Source organism: Cryptomeria japonica, chromosome 3, assembly GCF_030272615.1.
Source record: "Cryptomeria japonica chromosome 3, Sugi_1.0, whole genome shotgun sequence".
Classification (NCBI taxonomy): Eukaryota; Viridiplantae; Streptophyta; class Pinopsida; order Cupressales; family Cupressaceae; genus Cryptomeria; species Cryptomeria japonica.
In genome coordinates this window covers 706354463-706374774 of record NC_081407.1, presented here as the reverse complement: position 1 = coordinate 706374774, position 20312 = coordinate 706354463, and the positions used below count along the sequence as shown (strand labels likewise).

General features: G+C 37.6%; 1 protein-coding gene across 1 annotated transcript in view; it reads left to right on the top strand.

Moving 5' to 3' along the window:
- LOC131066527 (uncharacterized) overlaps window positions 1–19503 on the top strand; it is a 64085-nt gene extending 44582 nt beyond the window's left edge. Inside the window, exon 4 of the mRNA XM_058001304.2 lies at window positions 15834–19503. Coding sequence (XP_057857287.2) covers window positions 15834–19106 — 3273 coding nt within the window. The 3' untranslated portion in view covers window positions 19107–19503. The remainder of the gene's footprint in view (window positions 1–15833) is intronic.
- The last annotated feature ends 809 nt before the right edge of the window (window positions 19504–20312 follow it).

Sequence of the window (20312 nt, the reverse complement as noted above, 5' to 3'; positions counted from 1 at the left end):
CACAAAATGAATGCCAAATTTTTAAGCATATTCAGAGGTAGAGATTACATAATAATGTCAAATGTCTCTTGATCTGGCTGAAAAAGAAAATATTGGGCTTCATATCTTCCCAAGAATGAAGATTCATCAATGCTCTAGAAAATAAATCATTGGGGGTGTGAATGCCTTGCTTGTGAAATTGTAAGGCACGAACCCAAGTCAAATGGGCAAGGGAAAGCCCCTAAAACTAAATGAACTTTTTCATCTACCATGGAATTGACAGCTTCTTTAAGGTCTTCAAGAGTGAGAAGTTGTTCACATAAGGCATTTTGGGCTGCAAAAAACCTCACTGGGACTTGTTGTGACATTTTCACACATCTCCCCATTGCAAATGGGGACACCCTACTTTTTAGGCCTTCTCGGTCTTTTGTATTTTGTTTGTTGGGTCTTTTCATGAAATATTTGTCAATCTCTCTACTTTGAAGGTGTTTGGAGATTAGTTTGATTTAGTTTGGAGCTCGTTTGAGCAAATTTGGCTAAGTTTGGAGTCTGTTTTGTTCATTTTAGGGTTTCATCCTTCAGACTTGGATTTGAGGGCTTTCCTTTAGGGTTTTGGAAAAAATGAACATTGAATTGGAATCAAGACCCTTTAAGGAACCGGTAGTGAAATTTCAGTGAATTTTGAGCAACTTTCTATTTTTTGAAAATTTCTATTTTTTAGGGATTTCGCTGCCTCCTGGATTGTCTTTATTTCACCGAAAATCAAACTTACTATTTTAGGTAGTTTCTATTTTTAGTAAGTGCATTCCTTACCTATTTTACCCTAATCCTAACATTTTGAAACACTTACTATTTTCGGAAAATCTATTTTGGTAGGCTCTTCATAGGTAGAAACTAAAGACTGAACATTCTTGAAGAATCATCTAATCTGCAAAGTTGGAAAAAGAAGGCTACTGATAAAAAATGACTAAGTTTGAGAATCATTCTAGAAGTGAAAAGCATAAAAAAATATTCCCAGGGCAAGAAAATCTCTTCAATTCCAAATATGGCATCCTGATCCAGAAACGATTGAAAAATGGCTAAGTCAAGTTAAAAATTTCCTAATGCATTGAAGTGCATGACAAAACGAAGTGGATGCGAGATCATGGTGATGGAGGAAATTCCTCCATGACAATTTTTCCTTCACCCAGCAGCTTTAGCACCCAAGTATGAAAATAGGCGCTAGAATGGGTTTGTGGAGGAATTTTCCTCCGCCCCCATTTTTCCTTGGACATGCCAATCTAGTGCCCAAGTTGCTGGGAGAGTGCCAAACTTAGGGAGTGGAGAAAAATCATCAAAGTCAAAATTTCCTCCAATGCATGAAAATTCCACCCAAGACAAGTGATGGGCGCCAAAATAAGGATGTTAGGGAAAGTCAAGCTAGGGATGAAATTCCTCAATGGGGGTGTTTTAGCACCCAAGGTCAAGTCAAGGCACTAGGTGAAGGGGGCCATGGAATGAGTCAAGGAAAGAAAAAAAAAATTCTCCATGCTAGCAATTTGGCACCCAAGGACAAGGATGAGCGCTAATCCCAAGGGGTAAAGGAAAAACAAGAAAATTGAAAATTCCCCCTCATGGGGAATTCCATGCCCAATATTGAGAGATAAATTCCAAGGCAAGGAATTTGGAGGTCAAGGATGAATTAAATTGAAAAAAAAATCCCCCATTAAATTTTTTTGAAAAATCCCATTTCAAGCATCAAAATCTGTTCAAATTTTTAAAATAATTAGATTTGGCTTAGTGTGAGAATTTTCTCTCTCCTAGACCCAGGAACTCAAATTTCAAAAAATCCCTAAAAAATAGGAGTTGTGGAAAGTTGATGAAAAAGCTTCCTTGGAACAAGATGAAATCAAAACACACAAGAAATTCTTCCCGTGTAAAGTTTTCTTTCTCTAGGGGTTTCTCGCCAAGTTGCAATCGGATCAACACATTTAAGACATTATGGCAGATTCTTTTTGTGTGCAGTCATTGCATGTGGAGATGATGGTGCATTTATGTCCATGATGGGGTGATTTTTGCATGGAGGAATATTAAGTGCATGTTGGGTGAATTTAGAGAAGAGTGGTGCATTTAATGCAATCTGGATACCAATTGTAATGGGATCGAATTAATTGTATATGGGCATAATGGGCATTTATTGTTGATTCCCACCTTGTTTCATCATGTCTAGGGAATCTTTCAGGCAAAACCTAAGTTAGGGTTTTGGTGTAGCCATGACTTGAAGCCTATATAAAGGTGTGGCCCCCTCATTTGTAAGGGAGGGAGATTTGTATGAAATTTTTGCGATAAGTTTTTGAGATAATAACAGTAAAACACTGTTCTCTAATGCTGTCCACTTAAGTTGTTTTTTCAAACTTGCATGGTTTCACCTTTCTTGCTTAGAGTAGTAGTAGTATAGTGCTTTGATTTCAATGGAGAATGTAATGGTGTTTGATGAATTTCCATGGTTCATACTTTTTGCATCTTGTTGACTATAAGTTGCAGTGTAAAGTTAGCCCGAGCCACAAAATTTGTGCTAAGTTCGATTGTGAATAGTCATTTGGATTGTGTCATGTTGGGTATTCAAATGAACTCTCTCAATGTGAATATCCTTCAACATCTCAGAAAATTGCACTAGTTCTTGCATAGTTGTAGTTAAACTTGGTGAAGTAGAGCTTGGTTTACTTGGAATTTGTCCACTAAAGTATTATCTATTGATATTAGTCCCTGTGGGAGTAGATTTAGATCCTTCTAACCCTTTCCCCTTTATTTTCAGTTCATTTTAGTTTAAGAAGAAGCATCACATAATTGGTATATCTGATGATGAAGTTCCAGCCACAGGAAAGAGGTGAAAGAATGATTAGGACGTAAGTCCCCTTGGATTACCAACATATGACATCAGTCGACTAAGTCACATCCATTGCATAAAGGAACCTTGGACTCGGTTGTCTGAACTTACTACAATCTTATGATACAATCGTACTTTGATCAAGAGAGAGTGAAGTGACCATTAGGCAACTTTATTTTGTGTTAGACACTGTCATAAAAAACACGTCAATAAAATTGACACTAGAAGGAGGGTTGATTATCAAATGATTCATTTTCACATGTGAAGAAATTCAAGTTGGCTAGAACCAGTATGAACTTTCAAATGCCAAATCAGAGATATGTTAGATCTCTTATATGTTAGAAAATCCAAAAAAAAGAAAAAAGAAAAAAAAAAAAATAATAAAAATAGAAAATCAAAGAAGATATCTCAATAGATGGGCATCTGTTTCATATTTATTGCTTTCAGGACAGTCTCTTTGTGGACATCGCTCAAATTTAGGAAGATTTGAATGCACAACTACACCCCATGAATTTGTCATAATTTTCCTTACCGATGAGATGCCAGATTAATGAAATGACCAAACATGGTGAGATTAATTTTTTGACATTCTTGTCAAGGATAAAATTGGTTCTACAAGGGAAAATCTTCTTTTGGGATGTTCCCAAATTAGAATTGTGCATAAAGTCTGATGATGAGGTCAATGGAAATGATCCTTTCTCAAGATTCAAGTTGAGATTTAAAAATCAAATAGAGTTGGGCAATGAATGACTTGCAAGCATGTTGCTTCCTCATTAGTGTTAGATTCACAATGCATGACATTCAAAATGCACTTTTCCAATATGTGAAGAGGCTATCAACTAGGTCAAATGTCAGTCCAAATTAAAGGAATGCATTACAAATAGAATCTAGAGTGTCTATCTTGAACAAATGAAGTCGACATCATCGAAGGAACAAAGCATTGCAACATCATCGAGTTGTGGAGGAGGAAACTTGGAAGAAGATAGTATAATTGAATCAAGCATTCAAGTGGATAAAGATGGTTCCTACATCACACTAGAATGAGATGCCATTGGAGTAAAGATCAAAGAAGCAATGGAATACATCCAAGCATGGAGAACCACGCAAGGCGACTGTCGACATATGGAAGCGAATGAATATACAAATATGCAAGTTATTGAAGATCATCAAGAACAAAAAATGGAGGACTTAGCCCAAAGTAGAGATGATGTGGGATATTTCCAAACTTCATTCATCCAAGGAGGAAATCACAAAGAGGGAAGCAATTCCAATGCACTTCAAGAAGGAATAGTTCTTGATGAAGAAGTTCATCCATGCATGCTCAAGATGGAAGAAATGATAACCAACCTAAGGCAAGAAGGAATATTTGATGACCAAGGGGTCACCAAGACGAAAGCAAAGTACGAAAAGCAATTCTAGTTGGGGCTAGACCCGTTACTAAAGATTCAAAAGGAGCTAGTGGTTGAAATACTTCATGTCTCCAAGTTTCCATTCGAGTCTAGATTTTGCCACCATGTGCCTACTGAAGATTGGAATTTTGAGTTGCATGTTGTGGATGCATGTGGGATAATACATCGCCAGCTTCAACCTTCTAAAGAAGCAATGGATGATATGCAATAATTCCTACCCAAGGATGAAGACCACCAGGTTGTCTCTTTCCTTGCACCTGAGTTTGAAATTTATGAATTTTATTAAACAGAAATTTAGGAAGAACAACTTGCTTATGGATTAATCATGCTCCAGATGAGTTGCCCCAGATGCTAATCTTTTCTGAAGTTTTTCTCGAGTTTGAGATTTGTAGTGTGAAAGATTACTTTTTTGAGTTTAAAGATGAATTTGCAAGGCTTCAAACCATGACCAATGCCATGCTACTCCTCCACATTCTGAGAAACCATGTTAGGAGTTTTATATATTTAGGTCTTGTGAGTATTGTCCATTCGAATTTTTTGGTTTTTGTTAGACTAGGTTTCCCATTTGTGGTTTTTGGTTTGTTTTTTTTTGTTTCCCTTTCCTTCTTTGGTTTTGGTTTGTTTCGTTTTGTTTTACTTTGAGTTTTGGTTTTTGGTTTTTCTCCATTGGTCCTGGTTTCCCTTGAGCTTGTCCGCTCAAGTGGTTTTGCTTAGGTCTAGGGTTTTGAGTGGCATGAATTGTTTGGAGTTCTTGTTTGTGAGTGGGGTGATGATGTTCTCCCTTGCACAGGTTGTCATGCTTTTCACGACTAAACAATTGCTCATGGGCATTTATGTTTCTTAGGAGAACTAATGGTTGGCAAAAACCCTAAATCTTGCTTCAACGCCACTAAAATTTCCAAACCCATAGTAGGCTTTACTAGTTACAAGCCAAAGGAATTGATGAAAATAGAATGAAATATCAAAGGAAAGAAAAGATGAAAAAATGAAAAGAAACATCAAAATATTGGCTTTGGGAATATGCACTCCATCGAGGCTATGGATGCCTGACTAGGAGTGGAGCAATATTTGTGGGATTTCAGAGACAACCTTGTCAGAGTTATGGACGCTTAATTGGCAGCGAGGCAATGTCCCTAATGCTTTTGAAGTATAGATACCTTTAGCTTGCCATGACTAATCTCAAGAGTTCTGGATGGTCTTGTGAGATGGAATTAATGCATATGCACACACTTATGCAATCTCAGATGAATGTGCCTTAATCTGGGTTCTATCGCTAAGTGTTTTTCAACACTTTCCTTGTGGATTGGTTTTTTATCTTTGAAATGTTCGGGAACATTTATTGGGGTGGGGGCTAGATGTTGTGACATTTTCACAAATTGCCCCATTGAAAATGGGGACCCCCTACTTTTTAGGCCCTCTCGGTCTTTAAGATTTTATTTGTTGGGTCTCTTCGCAACAATTTCATCAATATCTGTAGTTTGCAGGTGTTTAGGGATCATTTTAATCTAGTTTGTAGCTTGTTTGAGAAAATTTGGCTAAGTCTAGAGTTTATTTTTTTCGTTTTAGGGTTTCATCCTTCAAACTTGGATTTGTGGCCTTTCCTTTAGGGTTTTGGAAAAACTGAATGTTGTATTGGAATCATGACCCTTGAAGGAACCCGCCAATGAAATTTGAGCGAATTCTTAGCAAATTTCTATTTTTAGAAAGTTCCTATTTTTAGTGATTTCACTGCCTCCCAGATTGTCTTTATTTCACTGAAAATCAAAGTTACTATTTTTTAGTTGTTTCTATTTTTAGGAAGTACTTTCCTGACTTATTTTTCCCTAATCCTAACATTTTGAAACTCTTACTATTTTGGGAAAGTCTATTTTGGGAGGCTCTTCACAGGCAGACACTAAAGACTGAACATTCTTGAAGAATTGTCTAATCTGAAAAGTTAGAAAAAGAATGCTATTGATAAAAAATGGTTAAGTGTGGGAATCATTCCAGAAGTGGAAAGCATCAAAAAATGCTCCCAAGGCAAGAAAATCTCTTCAATTCAAAAGTATGACATCATGATGTGGAAATGATTGAAAAATGGCTAAGTTGGGTTAAAAATTTCCTAAGGTGTTGAAGTGCATGACAAAAGGAAGTAGATGCTAGATCATGGTCATGGAGGAATTTCCTCCATGACAATTTTTCCTTGACCATGCCAATCTAGCACCCAAGTTGTTGTGAGAGCGCCAAACTAAGGTGTGGTGGAATTTTCCTCCACACCATAAAATCCATCATTATGCCAAAAATCCACCCAATCAGGTGCTTGGGCGCAAAATCAAGGAGGCATGAAAAAGGTCAATGAATATAGAATTCCTCCACTGCATGGAATTTCCCAAGGGGTCAAGGAAAAAAAAGAAAATTGAAAGTTCCCCCTCAACATGAATTCCATGCCCAAGATTCAGAGATAAATTCCAAGGCAAGGAAATTGGAGGCCAAAGATGAATTAAATTGAAAAAGAAAATTCCCCCTAGTAAAAATTTTGAAAAATCCCATTTCAGGGATCAAAACTTGTCCAAATTTTTAAAAAAATTCAGATTTGTCTTTGTGAGAGAATTTTCTCTCTCCTGGACCCAAGAACTCAAATTTCAAAAAATCCCTTAAAAATAGGAGTTGTGGAAAATCGATGAAAAAGATTCCCTAGAACAAGATGAAATCAAAACACATAAGAAATTCTTCCTCGGGAAAGTTTTCTTTCTCTGGGGGTTTCTCGCCAAGTTGCAACCGAGTCAATGCATTTCAAACATTATTAAAGATTATTTTTGCATGTAGTTGTCACATGTGGAGATGATGGTGCATTTATGACATGATGGGGCAATTTTTGCATGGAGGAATATTCAGTGCATGTTGGGCAAATTTAGAGAAGAGTGGTGCATTTAATGCATTTTGGATATCGATTGTAATGGGATGGAATTAATTGCATGTGGGCATAACGGGCATTTATTGTTAATTCCCACCTTGTTGCATCATGTGTGGGGAATCTTTCAAGTAAAACCCTAATTAGGGTTTTGCATGCAATCGTGGCTTGAAGCCTATATAAAGGGGTGACCCCCTCATTTGTAAGGGAGGGAGATTTGTATGAAATTGTTGCAATAAGTTTTTGAGATAATACCAGTGAAGCATTGTTCTCTGATGCTGTCCACTTAAGTTATTTTTCAAAACTTACATGGTTTCACCTTCCTCGCTTAGAGTAGAAATAGTATAGTGCTTTGATTTCAATGGCGAATGTAATTGTGTTTGATGAATTTCCATGGTTCATATTTTTTGCATCTTGTTGATTATAAGTTATAGTGTAAAGTTAGCTTGAGCAACCAAATTTGTGGTAAGTTTGATTGTGAATAGTCGTTTGGATTGCACCGTGTTGGGTATTCAAATGCACTTTTTTCAATGTGAAAATCCTTCAACATCCTGAAAAGATTGCACCGGTTCTTGTGGAGTTGTAGTTAAACTTAGCGAAGCAGAGCTTGGTTTATTTGGAATTTGTCCACTAAAGCATTTTCTATTGATATCAGTGCCCTTAGGAGTAGATTTAGATCCTTCTAACCCTTTTTGCTTTATTTTAGTTCATTTTGTTGGCCATTTGGAGGAATTGATTATGTGTTGCATTGATGTTTTGTCATTGATGTCAACACTAGTTGTTTTGGATGCTTTACCGACACCCTTCTAGTCCCAGTAGGTTGAGTAGTTTCTGGTTGGTTTGGATCTGGCATGATCTGGTATGCTCCGGTATGATTTGGTTATGGAATTGGCTTATCCATGATAGTCATGTTCATATTCAGTCAATTGGTTTTGGTCTGGTGATCGGATGCTATCCTACTTGCTTGAAAGCTTGGCTTGTGGTTCCGGCGAGGGTTTCACCGACAGAGCTTTTGATGAAGATCTTTGATGAATTGCATAAGTGGTGTTGGTGCAGCTTTGGTGGAGATTCAGGATGCTAATGGTGATCATGTTTGAGACTTGGCGGATGGAGATCATTTCTTTAGCGTGTGGAGCTACATTGGGTCCCGATTGATCTAGGTTATGGACCGACTTAAGGTAACGTGTGGATTGGACCTCTCGATGTGTTTCCAGGATGAATTATGTGCTAGATATTGTTTGTTTGGTCTAAGGATGACATATTTTGTAATTATGTAATTGGTTTATTGTTTTGTGGCTGACTTGATTGTTTATGGTCGAGGGTTTGTATATATATGATGTAAGATCTCATTGTAGATCATCATAAGCATATGGTCAGGGAATAAGATATGGATATGTAATATGCGAATAATGTAATATCATTCAGGCAGAGGATTTGGTCGATCATTGGAGATCTAATTGGGTTTATGTAAGAGGATCTAGTCCTCTGGTATTGAGCTTAACCGAAACTATACTCAGGCATAGGAGATGTTATTTTTGCAGTTCAATCAATTCTCTAGATTGTAGTATGGATTTCTATGTAGTCAATGAGACTCTTTTTGTGATGAGCAGTGTGCTCTAGGTTGTTGGCCTTCCTGCAAGTGCAGGCCCCTCAATTGTAATTCACATACTTACTGCAGAAGTATTATCTGACTATGGGTAGGCTTCCCACCGTGGTTTTTCCCTTTACGAGGTTTTCCACGTATAAATCTTGGTATCATGTGGATGGTATTTATTCTCTAATTATTGTTTATGTTTAATTGGTTTTACTGCTATTTTGGTATTTGGTTTAAGCATTCCAATATTAAAGTTATAAAATCTAAATGTTCTAGTAATATGTGACAACTAATTCACCACCCCCCCTGCCCCCTCTCAGTTGTCTTTCGATTATTTGAATTGTCTAACACATTTTAGTTTAAGAAGAAGCATCACATAATTGCTATATATGATGATGAAGTTCCAGCCAGAACAAAGAGGTGAAAGAATAATTTGAACGTAAGTCCCCTTGGATTACAAGTATATCGCATCAGCCGACTGACTCACATCCATTGCATATAGGAACTTTGAAGTCGATTGTTTGAACTTACTACAATCTTATCATACAATTGTACTTTGATCAAGAGAGAGTGAAGTGACCATTAGGCAACTTTATTTTGTGTTAGACAATGTCATAAAAACCACGTCGACAGAAATGGCGCTAGAAGGAGGGTTGAACATCAAACCATTCATTTTCACATGTGAAGAAATTCAAGTTGGAAAGAACCAGTATGAAATTTCAAATGCCAAATCAGAGATATGTTAGAAAATCCAAAAAAGGCGAAAAATAAAAAAATAAAAAAATCTAGAAAATCAAAGAAGATTTCTCAATGGACATGCATCGGTTTCATATTTCTTGTTGTCAAGATAATCTCCTTGTGGACATTGCTCAAATTCAAGAAATTTTGAATGCACAACTGCAGTCGAGGAATCTATCTCAATTTTTCTTACCGAGGAGGTGTCAGATTCATGAAACCACCAAACATAATGAGATTAATTGTTTGACATTCTTGGCAAGGATAGAATTGGTTCTACAAGGGAAAATCATCTTTTAGGATGTTCCAAAACTGGAATTGTGCATAAATCCTGACGATGAGGTCAATGGAAATGATCCTTTGTCAAGATTCAAGTTGAGAATTCAAAATCAAATAGAGTTGGGCAATGAACGACTTGGAAGTGTGTTGCTTCCTCATTGGTGTTGGATTCACAATGCACAACATTCAAAATTCACTTGTCCAATATGTGAAGAGGCTATCAACAACGTCAAATGTCAGTCCATATTTTTAGAGCCTACAAAGGAATGCATTATAGATAGAATCTAGAGTGTCTATCTTGAACAAATGAAGTCAACATCATTGAAAGAACAAAGCATTGCAACATTGTCAGGTTGTGAAGGAGGAAAATTGGAAAAAGATGGTACAATTGAATCAAGCATTCAAGTGGATAAATATTGTTCCTACATCACACTAGAATGAGATGCCATTGGAGTAAAGATCAAAGAAGCAATGGATACATCCAAGCAAGGAGAACCACCCAAGGCGACTCCCGACATATGGAAGCAAATGAATATACAAAATTACAAGTTACTGAAGATCATCAAGAACAAAAAATGGAGGACTTATCTCAAAGTAGACGTGATGTGAGAGATTTCCAAAGCTCATTCATCCAAGGAGGAAAACATGAAGAGGGAAGCGGTTCAAGTGCACTTCAAGAAGGAATAGTCCTTGATGAAGAAGTTCATCCATGCATGCTCGAGATGGAAGAAATGATAACCAACCTAAGGAAAGGAGGAATATTTGATGACCAATGGGTCACCAAGATGGAAGCAAAGTACAAAGAGCAATTTGGGTTGGGGCTGGGGCTAGATGCATTACTAAAGATTCAAAAGAAGCTAGTGGTTGAAATCCTTCAAATCTCCAAGTTTCCATTTGAGTCTAGATTTCGCCACTGTGTACCTACCAAGGACTAGAATTCCAAGTTACATGTTGTGGATGCAAGTGGGATGATACATCACCAACTTCAACCTCTTGATGAAGCAGTGGATGATATGCGAGAATTCTCGCTCAAGGATGAAGACCACTAGGTTGTCTCTTTCCTCACTCCTGAGTTTGAAAGTTATGAATTTGATTATGGAAATTTGCGAAGAACAACTTGCTTAAGGATTAATCATGGTCCAGATGAGTTTCCCTAGTTGCTAATCTTTCCTGAAGTTTTTCTTGAGTTTGAGATTTGTATTGTGAAAGATTACTTTTCCGAGTTTAAAGATGAATTTGTAAGGCTTCGAACCATGACTAATGCCATACTGCTCCTGCACATTTTGAGAAATCATGTTAGGAGTTCTATATATTTAGGTCTTGTGAGTATTGTCCGTTCAAAATTTTTGGTTTCTTTTAGACTAGGTTTCCCTTTTGTGGGTTTTGGTTTGTTTTCTTTTGTTTCCCTTTCCTTCTTTGGTTTTGGTTTGTTTTGTTTTGTTTTGCTTTGGGTTTTGGTTTTTGGTTTTCTGTTGTTGGTACTAGTTTCCCTTGAGCCTGTCCGCTCAAGTGGTTTTGCTTAGGTCTAGGGTTTTGTGTGGCCTAAATTGTTTGGAGTTATTGTTTGTGAGTGGGGTGATGATGTTCTCCCTTGCACAGGTCTGGTTGTACTCCACTTTTGTTGTATCCTAACCCCTGATTCTTGAGATTGTCATGCTTTTCACAAATAAACAATTTCTCTAAGGCATTTAGATTTCTTAGGAGAAGTTATGGCTGGCAAAAACCCTACATCTTCCTTTAGCACCACTGAAATTTCCAAACTCATAGTAGGCTTCACTACTTACGAGCCAAAGGAATTGACGAGAATAGAATGAAATATCAAAGGAAAGAAAAGATGAAAGAAACGGAAAAAAATATTAAAACATTGGCTTTGGGAATATGCGGATAACTCCACCAAGGCTATGGACACCAGGCCAGTAGTAGAGGAATATTTGTGGGATTTCAGAGACAACCTTGTCAAAGCTATAGACACTTGACTGGGAGTGAGGCAATGTCTCGGATACTTTTGAAGTATAGATAGCTTTAGCTTGCCATGACTAATCTTAGGAGTTCTGGATAGTCTTGTGAGATAGAATTAATGCATATGCACGTACTTATGCAATCTCAGATGAATGTGCTTTAATCTGGGTTCTAACCCCAAGTGTTTTTAAACTCTTTCCCCATGAATTGGATTTTTATCTTTGAAATGTTTAGGAACATTTATTTGGGTGGGGGCCAGATGTTGTGACGTTTTCACACATCCCCCCATTGCAAATGGGGACCCCCTAATTTTTAGGTCCTCTTGGTCTTTTGGCTTTTGTTTGTTGGGTCTCTTCGCAACAATTTCATCAGTCTCCGCAGTTTGTAGGTGTTTGGGGGTCAGTTTGATCTAGTTTGCAGCTTGTTTCAGCAAATTTGGCTAAGTCTGGAGTTTGTTTTGTTCGATTTAGGGTTTCATCCTTAAGACTTGGATTTGAGGCCTTTCCTTTAGGCTTTTGGAAAAACTGAATGTTGGAAAATGTAGGCTAATAATAAAAAATGGTTGTGTGGGAATCATTCCAGATGTGGAAAGCATCAAAAAATCTTCCCAAGCCAAGAAAATCTCTTCAATTCCAAATATGACATCTTGATCTGAAAACGACTGAAAAATGTCTAAGTCGGGTTACAAATGTCCTAAGGCATTGAAGTGCATGACAAAAGGAAATGGATGCTAGATCATAGTTATGGAGGAATTTCCTCCATGACAATTTTTCCTTCACCCAATGGCTTTAGCACCCAAGTATGAAAATGGGCGCTAGAATGGGGTGGTGGAGGAATTTTCCTCCACCCTTATTTTTCCTTGACCATGCCAATCTAGTGCCCAAGTTGTTGGGAGAGTGCCAAACTAAGGGTGCGGAGGAATTTTCCTCTACACCATAAAATCCTTCATTATGCCAAAAATCTGCTAAGTCAGGTGCTTGGGCACCAAGATGAAGGAGGCATGGAAAAGGTCAATGAATGTAGAATTCCTCCACTGCATGGAATTTTCACCTAGCCCTGGAAATGGGCACCAAATGGGAGGTGCCATGGAAAATCATCAAAGCCAAAATTTCCTCCAAAGCATGATAATTTCGCCAAGACAAGTGATGGGCACCAAAATGAGGATGCTAGGGAAAGTCAAGCTAAGGATGAAATTCCTTCATGGGGGTGTTTTAGCGCCCAAGGTCAAGGCAAGGCACTAGGTGAAGGGGGCCATGGAATGAGTCAAGGAAAGAAAAAAAATTCCTCCATGCTAGCAATTTGGCACCCAAGGACAAGGATGAGTGCTAATCCCAAGCACAGGGGCTTCACTTAGTAAACCTGGGTTATAGCACGTGCATTCATGGCATACTAAAGAATCCCCCTATTTTCAAAAAATATTGCCCTAAACTCCTTTTTTGTCACCCCCTCCCAATACACAGTCCGAATTAAAAGCCCCCCTATTTTCACTAGATATTATATTTTTTCATTGCCCAAATTAAAAACCCCCTATTTTCACCGATAACCAATATATTGTACCTTCATTTATGAGATATTAAACCCCCCAATATGAATGCATGTGATATAATATTGCTTAGCCAGTGAAGCCCCCGAGACCCCAAGGGGTCAAGGAAAAACAAGAAAATTGAAAATTCCACCTCAAGGTGAATTTCCATGCCCAAGATTGAGAGATAAATTCCAAGGCAAGGAAATTGGAGACCAAGGATGAATTAATTTGACAAAGAAAATTCCCCCACCCCTCCCCCGGTAAAACATTTGAAAAATCCCATTTCAGGCATCAAAATCCGTCTGAATTTCAAAAAAAATTAGATTTGGCTTAGTGAGAGAATTTTCTCTCTCCCGGACCCAGGGACTCAAATTTCAAAAAATCCCTAAAAAATAGGAGTTGTGGAAAATCGATGAAAAAGCTTCCCTAGAACAAGATGAAATCAAAACACAAAGGAAATTATTTTCGAGTAAAGTTTTCTCTCTCCAGGGGTTTCTTGCCAAGTGGTAGTTGGGTTAACACATTTAAGACATTATGATAGATTCTTTTTGCATGAAATCATTGCATGTGGAGATGATGGTGCATTTATGACATAAATGGGCGATTTTTGCATGGAGGAATATTCAGTGCATGTTGGACGAATTTAAAGAAGAGTGGTGCATTTAATGCATTTTGGATACCAATCATAATGGGATAGAATTAATTGTATATGGGCATAATGGCATTTATTGTTGATTCCCACCTTGTTGCATCATGTGTGAGGAATCTTTCTAGGAAAACCCTAATTAGGGTCTTGCGTGTAGTCGTGGCTTGAAGCCTATATAAAGGAGTGACTCCCTCATTTGTAAGGGAGGGAGATTTGTATGAAATTGTTGCGATAAGTTTTTGAGATGATAACAGTGAAACATTGTTCTCTGATGGTGTCCACTTAAGTTATTTTTCAAAAACTTGCATGGTTTCACCTTCCTCGCTTAGAGTAGTAGTATAGTGCTTTAATTTCAATGGAGAATGTAATGGTGTTTGATGAATTTCCATGGTTCATACTTTTTGCATCTTGTTAATTATAAGTTGCAATGTAAAGCTAGCCTTAGCCACCAAATTTGTGCTAAGTTTGATTGTGAATAGTCATTTGGATTGCACCGTGTTGGGTATTTAAATGCAGTTTCTCAATGTTAAAATCCTTCAACATCCTTAGAAGATTGCACCGGTTCTTGCGGAGTTGTAGTTAAACTTGGCGAAGCAGAGCTTGGTTTATTTGGAATTTGTCCGCTAAAGCATTATCTATTGATATCAATGACAGTTAGGCAACTTTATTTTGTGTTAGACGCTGTCATAAAAAACACATCAACAGGACCACCTGGAGGCAATCATAAAGAGCTTTGTCTCACTCACGAGGAGATACTAAAGTTCAATATTGCAAGTTTGAGCAATACTTTATAGACATTTTGATCAAGGCACTCCCAAAAGACAATGGTTAATGCTCAAGAAAGATTTTGGGTATCATGAATGCAAGATCTTTGGAGACGTCACAATCAATTTTGAACACACTTTGGTCAAGCTTCATAAGAGCTCTGACAATGGCGAGCTGTAGAATGGTTGAGCTTTTGAATGGGGAGCTCTTGAATGGCCAAGCTTTGGAAGAGCTCTGTAATGTTGAGCTCAACAATAAAAAAATTTAGCTCCAGAAATGTAGAATGAGCATGAAAGAGACTTAGGATTAAGAAGGACTAAGCTGTTGGAATAAAAGCCAAAATAAACAAGAATTGAAACTAAGGAACAAGAAACAAAACTCATAAAAATAGAGAACATATTTTTCTATTTATATCAAAAAGTCTTTTACAATGAAAAAAGTTACATTCTAGTCACAAAAATTTCTAGAGCTACATTGTCGGAGCTGCTGTGTGTGTGGCACTAGCTACTGCTACACAATTTCTTCTTCCTTATTCTTTGTTCTCCAGACCTCTACTGCAGCTGTAGTTTTTTGTAGTTTTTCATTTTCCTCTACTTCTCTTCTAAACTCTACTAATTGTTCTTTTCTCTACTCTCTTTTGTTTTTCTCATGCCATTGCAAATTCACCTACCAGTATTTAATCTTCCCCCAAAAATAAATTTCTGTTCAAAACACCCAAATTTGGGCATCAGAAACAAGCCCCCAAAATTGATTGCTGTTTGGTGGTTGTAGGGGGAATGAGGGTTGCAAGGTCCAAAAGATCTCAGTCAGGTGAAAGGTGTATGTTAGAAATTTGGTATTCTAACTCAGGATTACAATTTTCAACAGACTATTAAATTCTCATTCTAATGAGCCAACTGTTAATCAAAGACATGGAAAGCAACAGAGGTGCTCTTAATTAAATCATCTTAAACAAATGCCTAATGATCTAGTTCAATTTAATGTTGTGGTCATTTACATTGTTGCCATCAAATATACTTGTCGGTTCCTATGTCTGTCTCTAGAACATTAAAATTGCACTTATAATTCGACTATTTTCATCAAATTGAATCTTAAATAATGCAGGCAAAAGACCACTGATGATAAAAGGATGCAGGTGCTGTGAGGTAAGAATGTAGCACTAATCATGATGTCTGTTGCATTTCAGGAGCTTAAAATGCCATTACTGACAACAAAATCCACAAAAGCAAATCATGGTGTAGAACGTCATCTAAAGCCCTTAAGCATAAAAGAAGATTCAAGAGATTCCAATACTGAGCAACCAGTAAGCATGGAAATCAATACAATGGAAATTTGCAACTTACCTGACAATCAGCATCAACAGTCTGATAATCTTATGGACCATGCTCAATCTGCAAGTATGTTACCCAAAGAGAACAGGGACAAGGAAGACATCACTTCTAATTATAACGCACAAAGAGAAGAAAGTGACATTCTTTTTGGAGATGAGAATACTGAAGGGCCCCCTTCAATAGTCAGAATAGCAAACGCTACTACTGATGTTTCCCATTCTTATGTGACCAGTGACACTGTCGCTGTAAGCAATGATATATCTCACTCTAACAATGAGAATTCCAAACTTCTGCATGAAAATGAATGCAGCCATGACAAGGTATACAGCGCTGATGATTCCATATTGCAGGCAAGAGAAACATTCAAATCTGAAGATCCTAATTTGCTCGACTTGTCTGGAAAGAATCCTGTGTATGGAAAGGTTACATCTCTAAATCCTGAAAAAGCAGGGGAAGTTGAACAATCAAATGGAACCTATGGAAAATCAGAATGCACTGCCATGAATTGCATCAATGAGGACCATCCTCTAACAGAGGAAAACATTTCTGATCAACATGCTGAACCTGTTAACTCTGGGTATAGATTTGTTGCTCAAACAGAAGGAAAAAATACCGCACAAGATAATGCCAAACATAATCTGGGTGATACCAGCAATAATTCGTTCAAAAAGTGTTTTGACAGGGAAAAAGAAAACCCTGAGGCAGTGGAATCTCTGCAAAATGAAAGAAACATGTGGGAAACCAGAAAGTCAACAGAGAGGCCTCACCTTAGAAATGCTCGATTGGATCTCAACAAGAAGGTCTGTGTTATTCCAAGAGACTCTAAAGGACGTTTCCTTAGCTCTGACATTATTAATGGGTGTAAAGATGGTGATAGACGTTTTCATCAATGGAAACAAACACCTAGTCGTATATCCTCACAGCCACCCAAAAGTTCACTAAATACATCTGAAAATGCAATGGAATTTGTAAATTTTGGTCTCACTGGAAATCGCACTGTTCATGGTTACATAGGTTTGCCCCTGGATTCCCAAGGGGAACACATTAACTACAACCCCAATATCAGACCAGGATTTAGTGAAGTATGCAGGATTCCAAATTATACAGTTGCTAATCAGCCATCAGTCTCACAAGGTACCAAAACACCTCGAGAATTCAATTTTGTTGAAAGCATTACAAAGTGTTGTGATGTTACTTCACTTATCCAGCCCCTTGAAAGATGTCGTTCTAAATGCCTATCACAGCAGAACTATTGCAATCAGTGTCAACAGGCTGACCATCAGCTAAAGGACTCGATATCTAGAAGTAATCAGTCAAATCCTGATAAGACAGTCTCAGAGAATTTTTCTCTGCTTGATCAAATCCAGAGTGACAAAATGCACTGTGGAAGCTCATGTGTTAGAATTTCAACTTCATCAACTGGGATGCCAGATATCGCAATGCCATCTATGCAAGCATCTCTTCAGTCCAAATACAATGCAGATCCGAGTCAAAAAGATGTGTTGGAGAAAACTTGTAATGCAGTGGATATCACAAAATGGAAACAATCTACATCCCAACCAATCATGAGGCTGATGGGACAGAGTTTTACAATTGGGGGTGAGAATGAGGGCAGAAATTCCCTAAATCACCCTCAGCAGTGCAATATTCAAGATACTATAAGCACCACGGGAGCCGCAAAGTGTATGTCATCTACTATGCAGAGGACGGCAGCTTATATAGATCAGTGTATAGTATGCAGTAAAGGTCAATTTGATTCTCAATGTCCTAGGGGTAATGCTTTGTGTGAATGCTGTAGAGATAAAGAAAGTATATCAAAAAGTGTTCGAAATAAATTCAAAGAAGCATATCGTCAGGAATTGAATCATACAGAAAGTATTCCGAGTCATGAGGATAGCATATTGAGTAATAATAGTCCTAAACTGGTAGAAAAGAGGCCCACCACAGATTATGTTCGTGGACATTCTTTAAAGGATCAAACTTATTCTGGTCAAGAATGGATATCCAGTTCTTCACTCTCAGCTCCAATTGGGAATATGTCCAATTCCCCAGTCAGGCACTTCTGCGGCAACACATGCCTCAATGAGGAACACAAAATGAAATGTAAAGATCCTCATGTAAGTAAGGAAGGCTCTCCCCTACAAAAACAAACTTACAGCCAACTTCTGAACTCATATTTAGAAAAATCTGCATTCCAGAAACAAATGTGTAATGGCTGGACGTACACCAGTAACCCTTGTTTCTCTCCAGTCCATTCAAGTCCAAACCAACCATTGGCCTGCCCCACTTACAGCTTGGGGTCCTCATCTGGCCCTCTACATTTTTTTACATATTCCATTGCTCCTTCAACTTCTTTCCTAACTGAAAAGCAATCTCACTGGCAAAATCCTTCAATTGCAGATTCTCCAACCTTGGCAATGCCAGGGAATTTTACCCACTCAGTGAATTTAGCTAAAACTAAAAATGAAAAGCTGATACCAAAATTACCCAAGTATATGACCAAAAATAACTGTGAGACTAGGCGTGAGAATATGAGAGTAACAAATGCTTCTGATGTTGACACAAAGTGCAGAGATGATTCAAGGACAAGAAAGTATGATAAAGAGACAGAGGGATTACTTGGGCAAAGGTTTTCTGGAAAGCATGAAGATTGTGTAGCAGAGCCAATGCGGAAATCTGATCAATTCTCAACAACACACAATCCAAAGAAACGAAAGGAAGTAATTCATCAAGAAATTGGTTCTACCAATATAGCTGTTAAACATCTCAAGAAAAGCGAAAGAACAGAAAATAACAAGCTGGGTGTCAGGCATGTTGAAATATGCAAAACAAATAACAGCTGGGGTGAATTTTCAAGGGATGCAGGAATCTCTTCCCACAAGAAGGTAGAGAATGATTCTATTTCGAATGCTCCTCCTCAGTCTGGGCTCTCTCAAAAATGTCTGGAAAGGAAAAGTGGATTATACATCGAACCTATGAATAAGCGTTTGGAAACAGAAATCATGACATCAACAATTGGATTGCATTGCTCAAATGCAGGGTGCTTCCCCAAATTGGCAGAACCAGTGAAATTAAGCCAGGGTGCAAAGCAGCTATTGAAGCCGCCTTGTCATAAAGAGCATAGATAGCAATCCTTGCCTATATTACCATTTGCTGAAACAAGTTCAGAGGAAAAGGATAAGATTTGTTAGCTGTGACTGCAAACAAATATAGATAAAGAACTGAAGTGATAAATTTAATGACGTAGTCAAGCACAAGGAATTCTCTCTGACAGCAGCTGTAATAGTCTGGATAAGGTATATCAGCCTAACAAACACACTTAACAGAAATAAATTTTACTGAGAAACGGAATGGTATGTTGAATGGCAGATACGGTAGTGTAATTGATTTTCCAGTGATTTTTTTGTGTTGACGTCAAATACTTTTTGCAAGTTTGAAAAGCTAATGTTTGATGATCTAATGTAATTTTAGAACTGTACACATGAGCTGCAATGGATGAACACTAATTTTATCTTGCACGAGATACTTGTATTGACTTCACCGCTATGATATGTTCTGATTTTGAATTTTGTATCACTGGCTAATAAAAACCATTTAGTTCTCTCTTACATGAAATGTTTTCTAAAACCTGCCAAATTTATCTTTAATTTGGTTAACTTCCTGTGGCAAGAAAGAAGATTCAGTTTGTTTAGATGGTTGTAAGTTCTGAGTGCTACCAATCTTTGTTGATGCCATAACCAAAGTAAGCAATCCCAATCTGCGCCAGAAGTACTCCCTTGCTTATTGTTCATTGTTATTATCGTCATATAGAGAACAAAATATTGTACAACTGCAATCCCAATTTCTTCTACATTTCAAAACAACGCATACAAAACCCAATATCTTATACTTTTCTGTTATTTACTTTTGTCAAAATAATTTACTTGCAAGTCCTTGAACATATCAGATATTTTAATGAAAATAGTTGAGGTACTCTGCTCATAAGATTACCGACCCCTACCATTACTAGAGCTGAAAGTTAGAAAAGAAATTAGTGAGCTTCGGTTAGCCAGAAGCAGCAACCATATCAGACAACGCCACGGGCTCCTTTCCAACACAATATTTCTCTCTTATTTTCCCCAATTAGTGTCCATCACTAGGCCAAAATCCTACGCCGTTTTAAACTTCTACAGTACTCTAAAAATTTCTGGCCAACGTTACTAAGCTTAAATTTATACCGTCGAATGGTCATTTTCTGAAGAATCTCCAATCCTTCTACAGCAAACCCCATTCTCTGCATACCAGCAGTGATTGCAGTTATTAACACCACTTTTGGAGGAAGCATTTTGACAAAC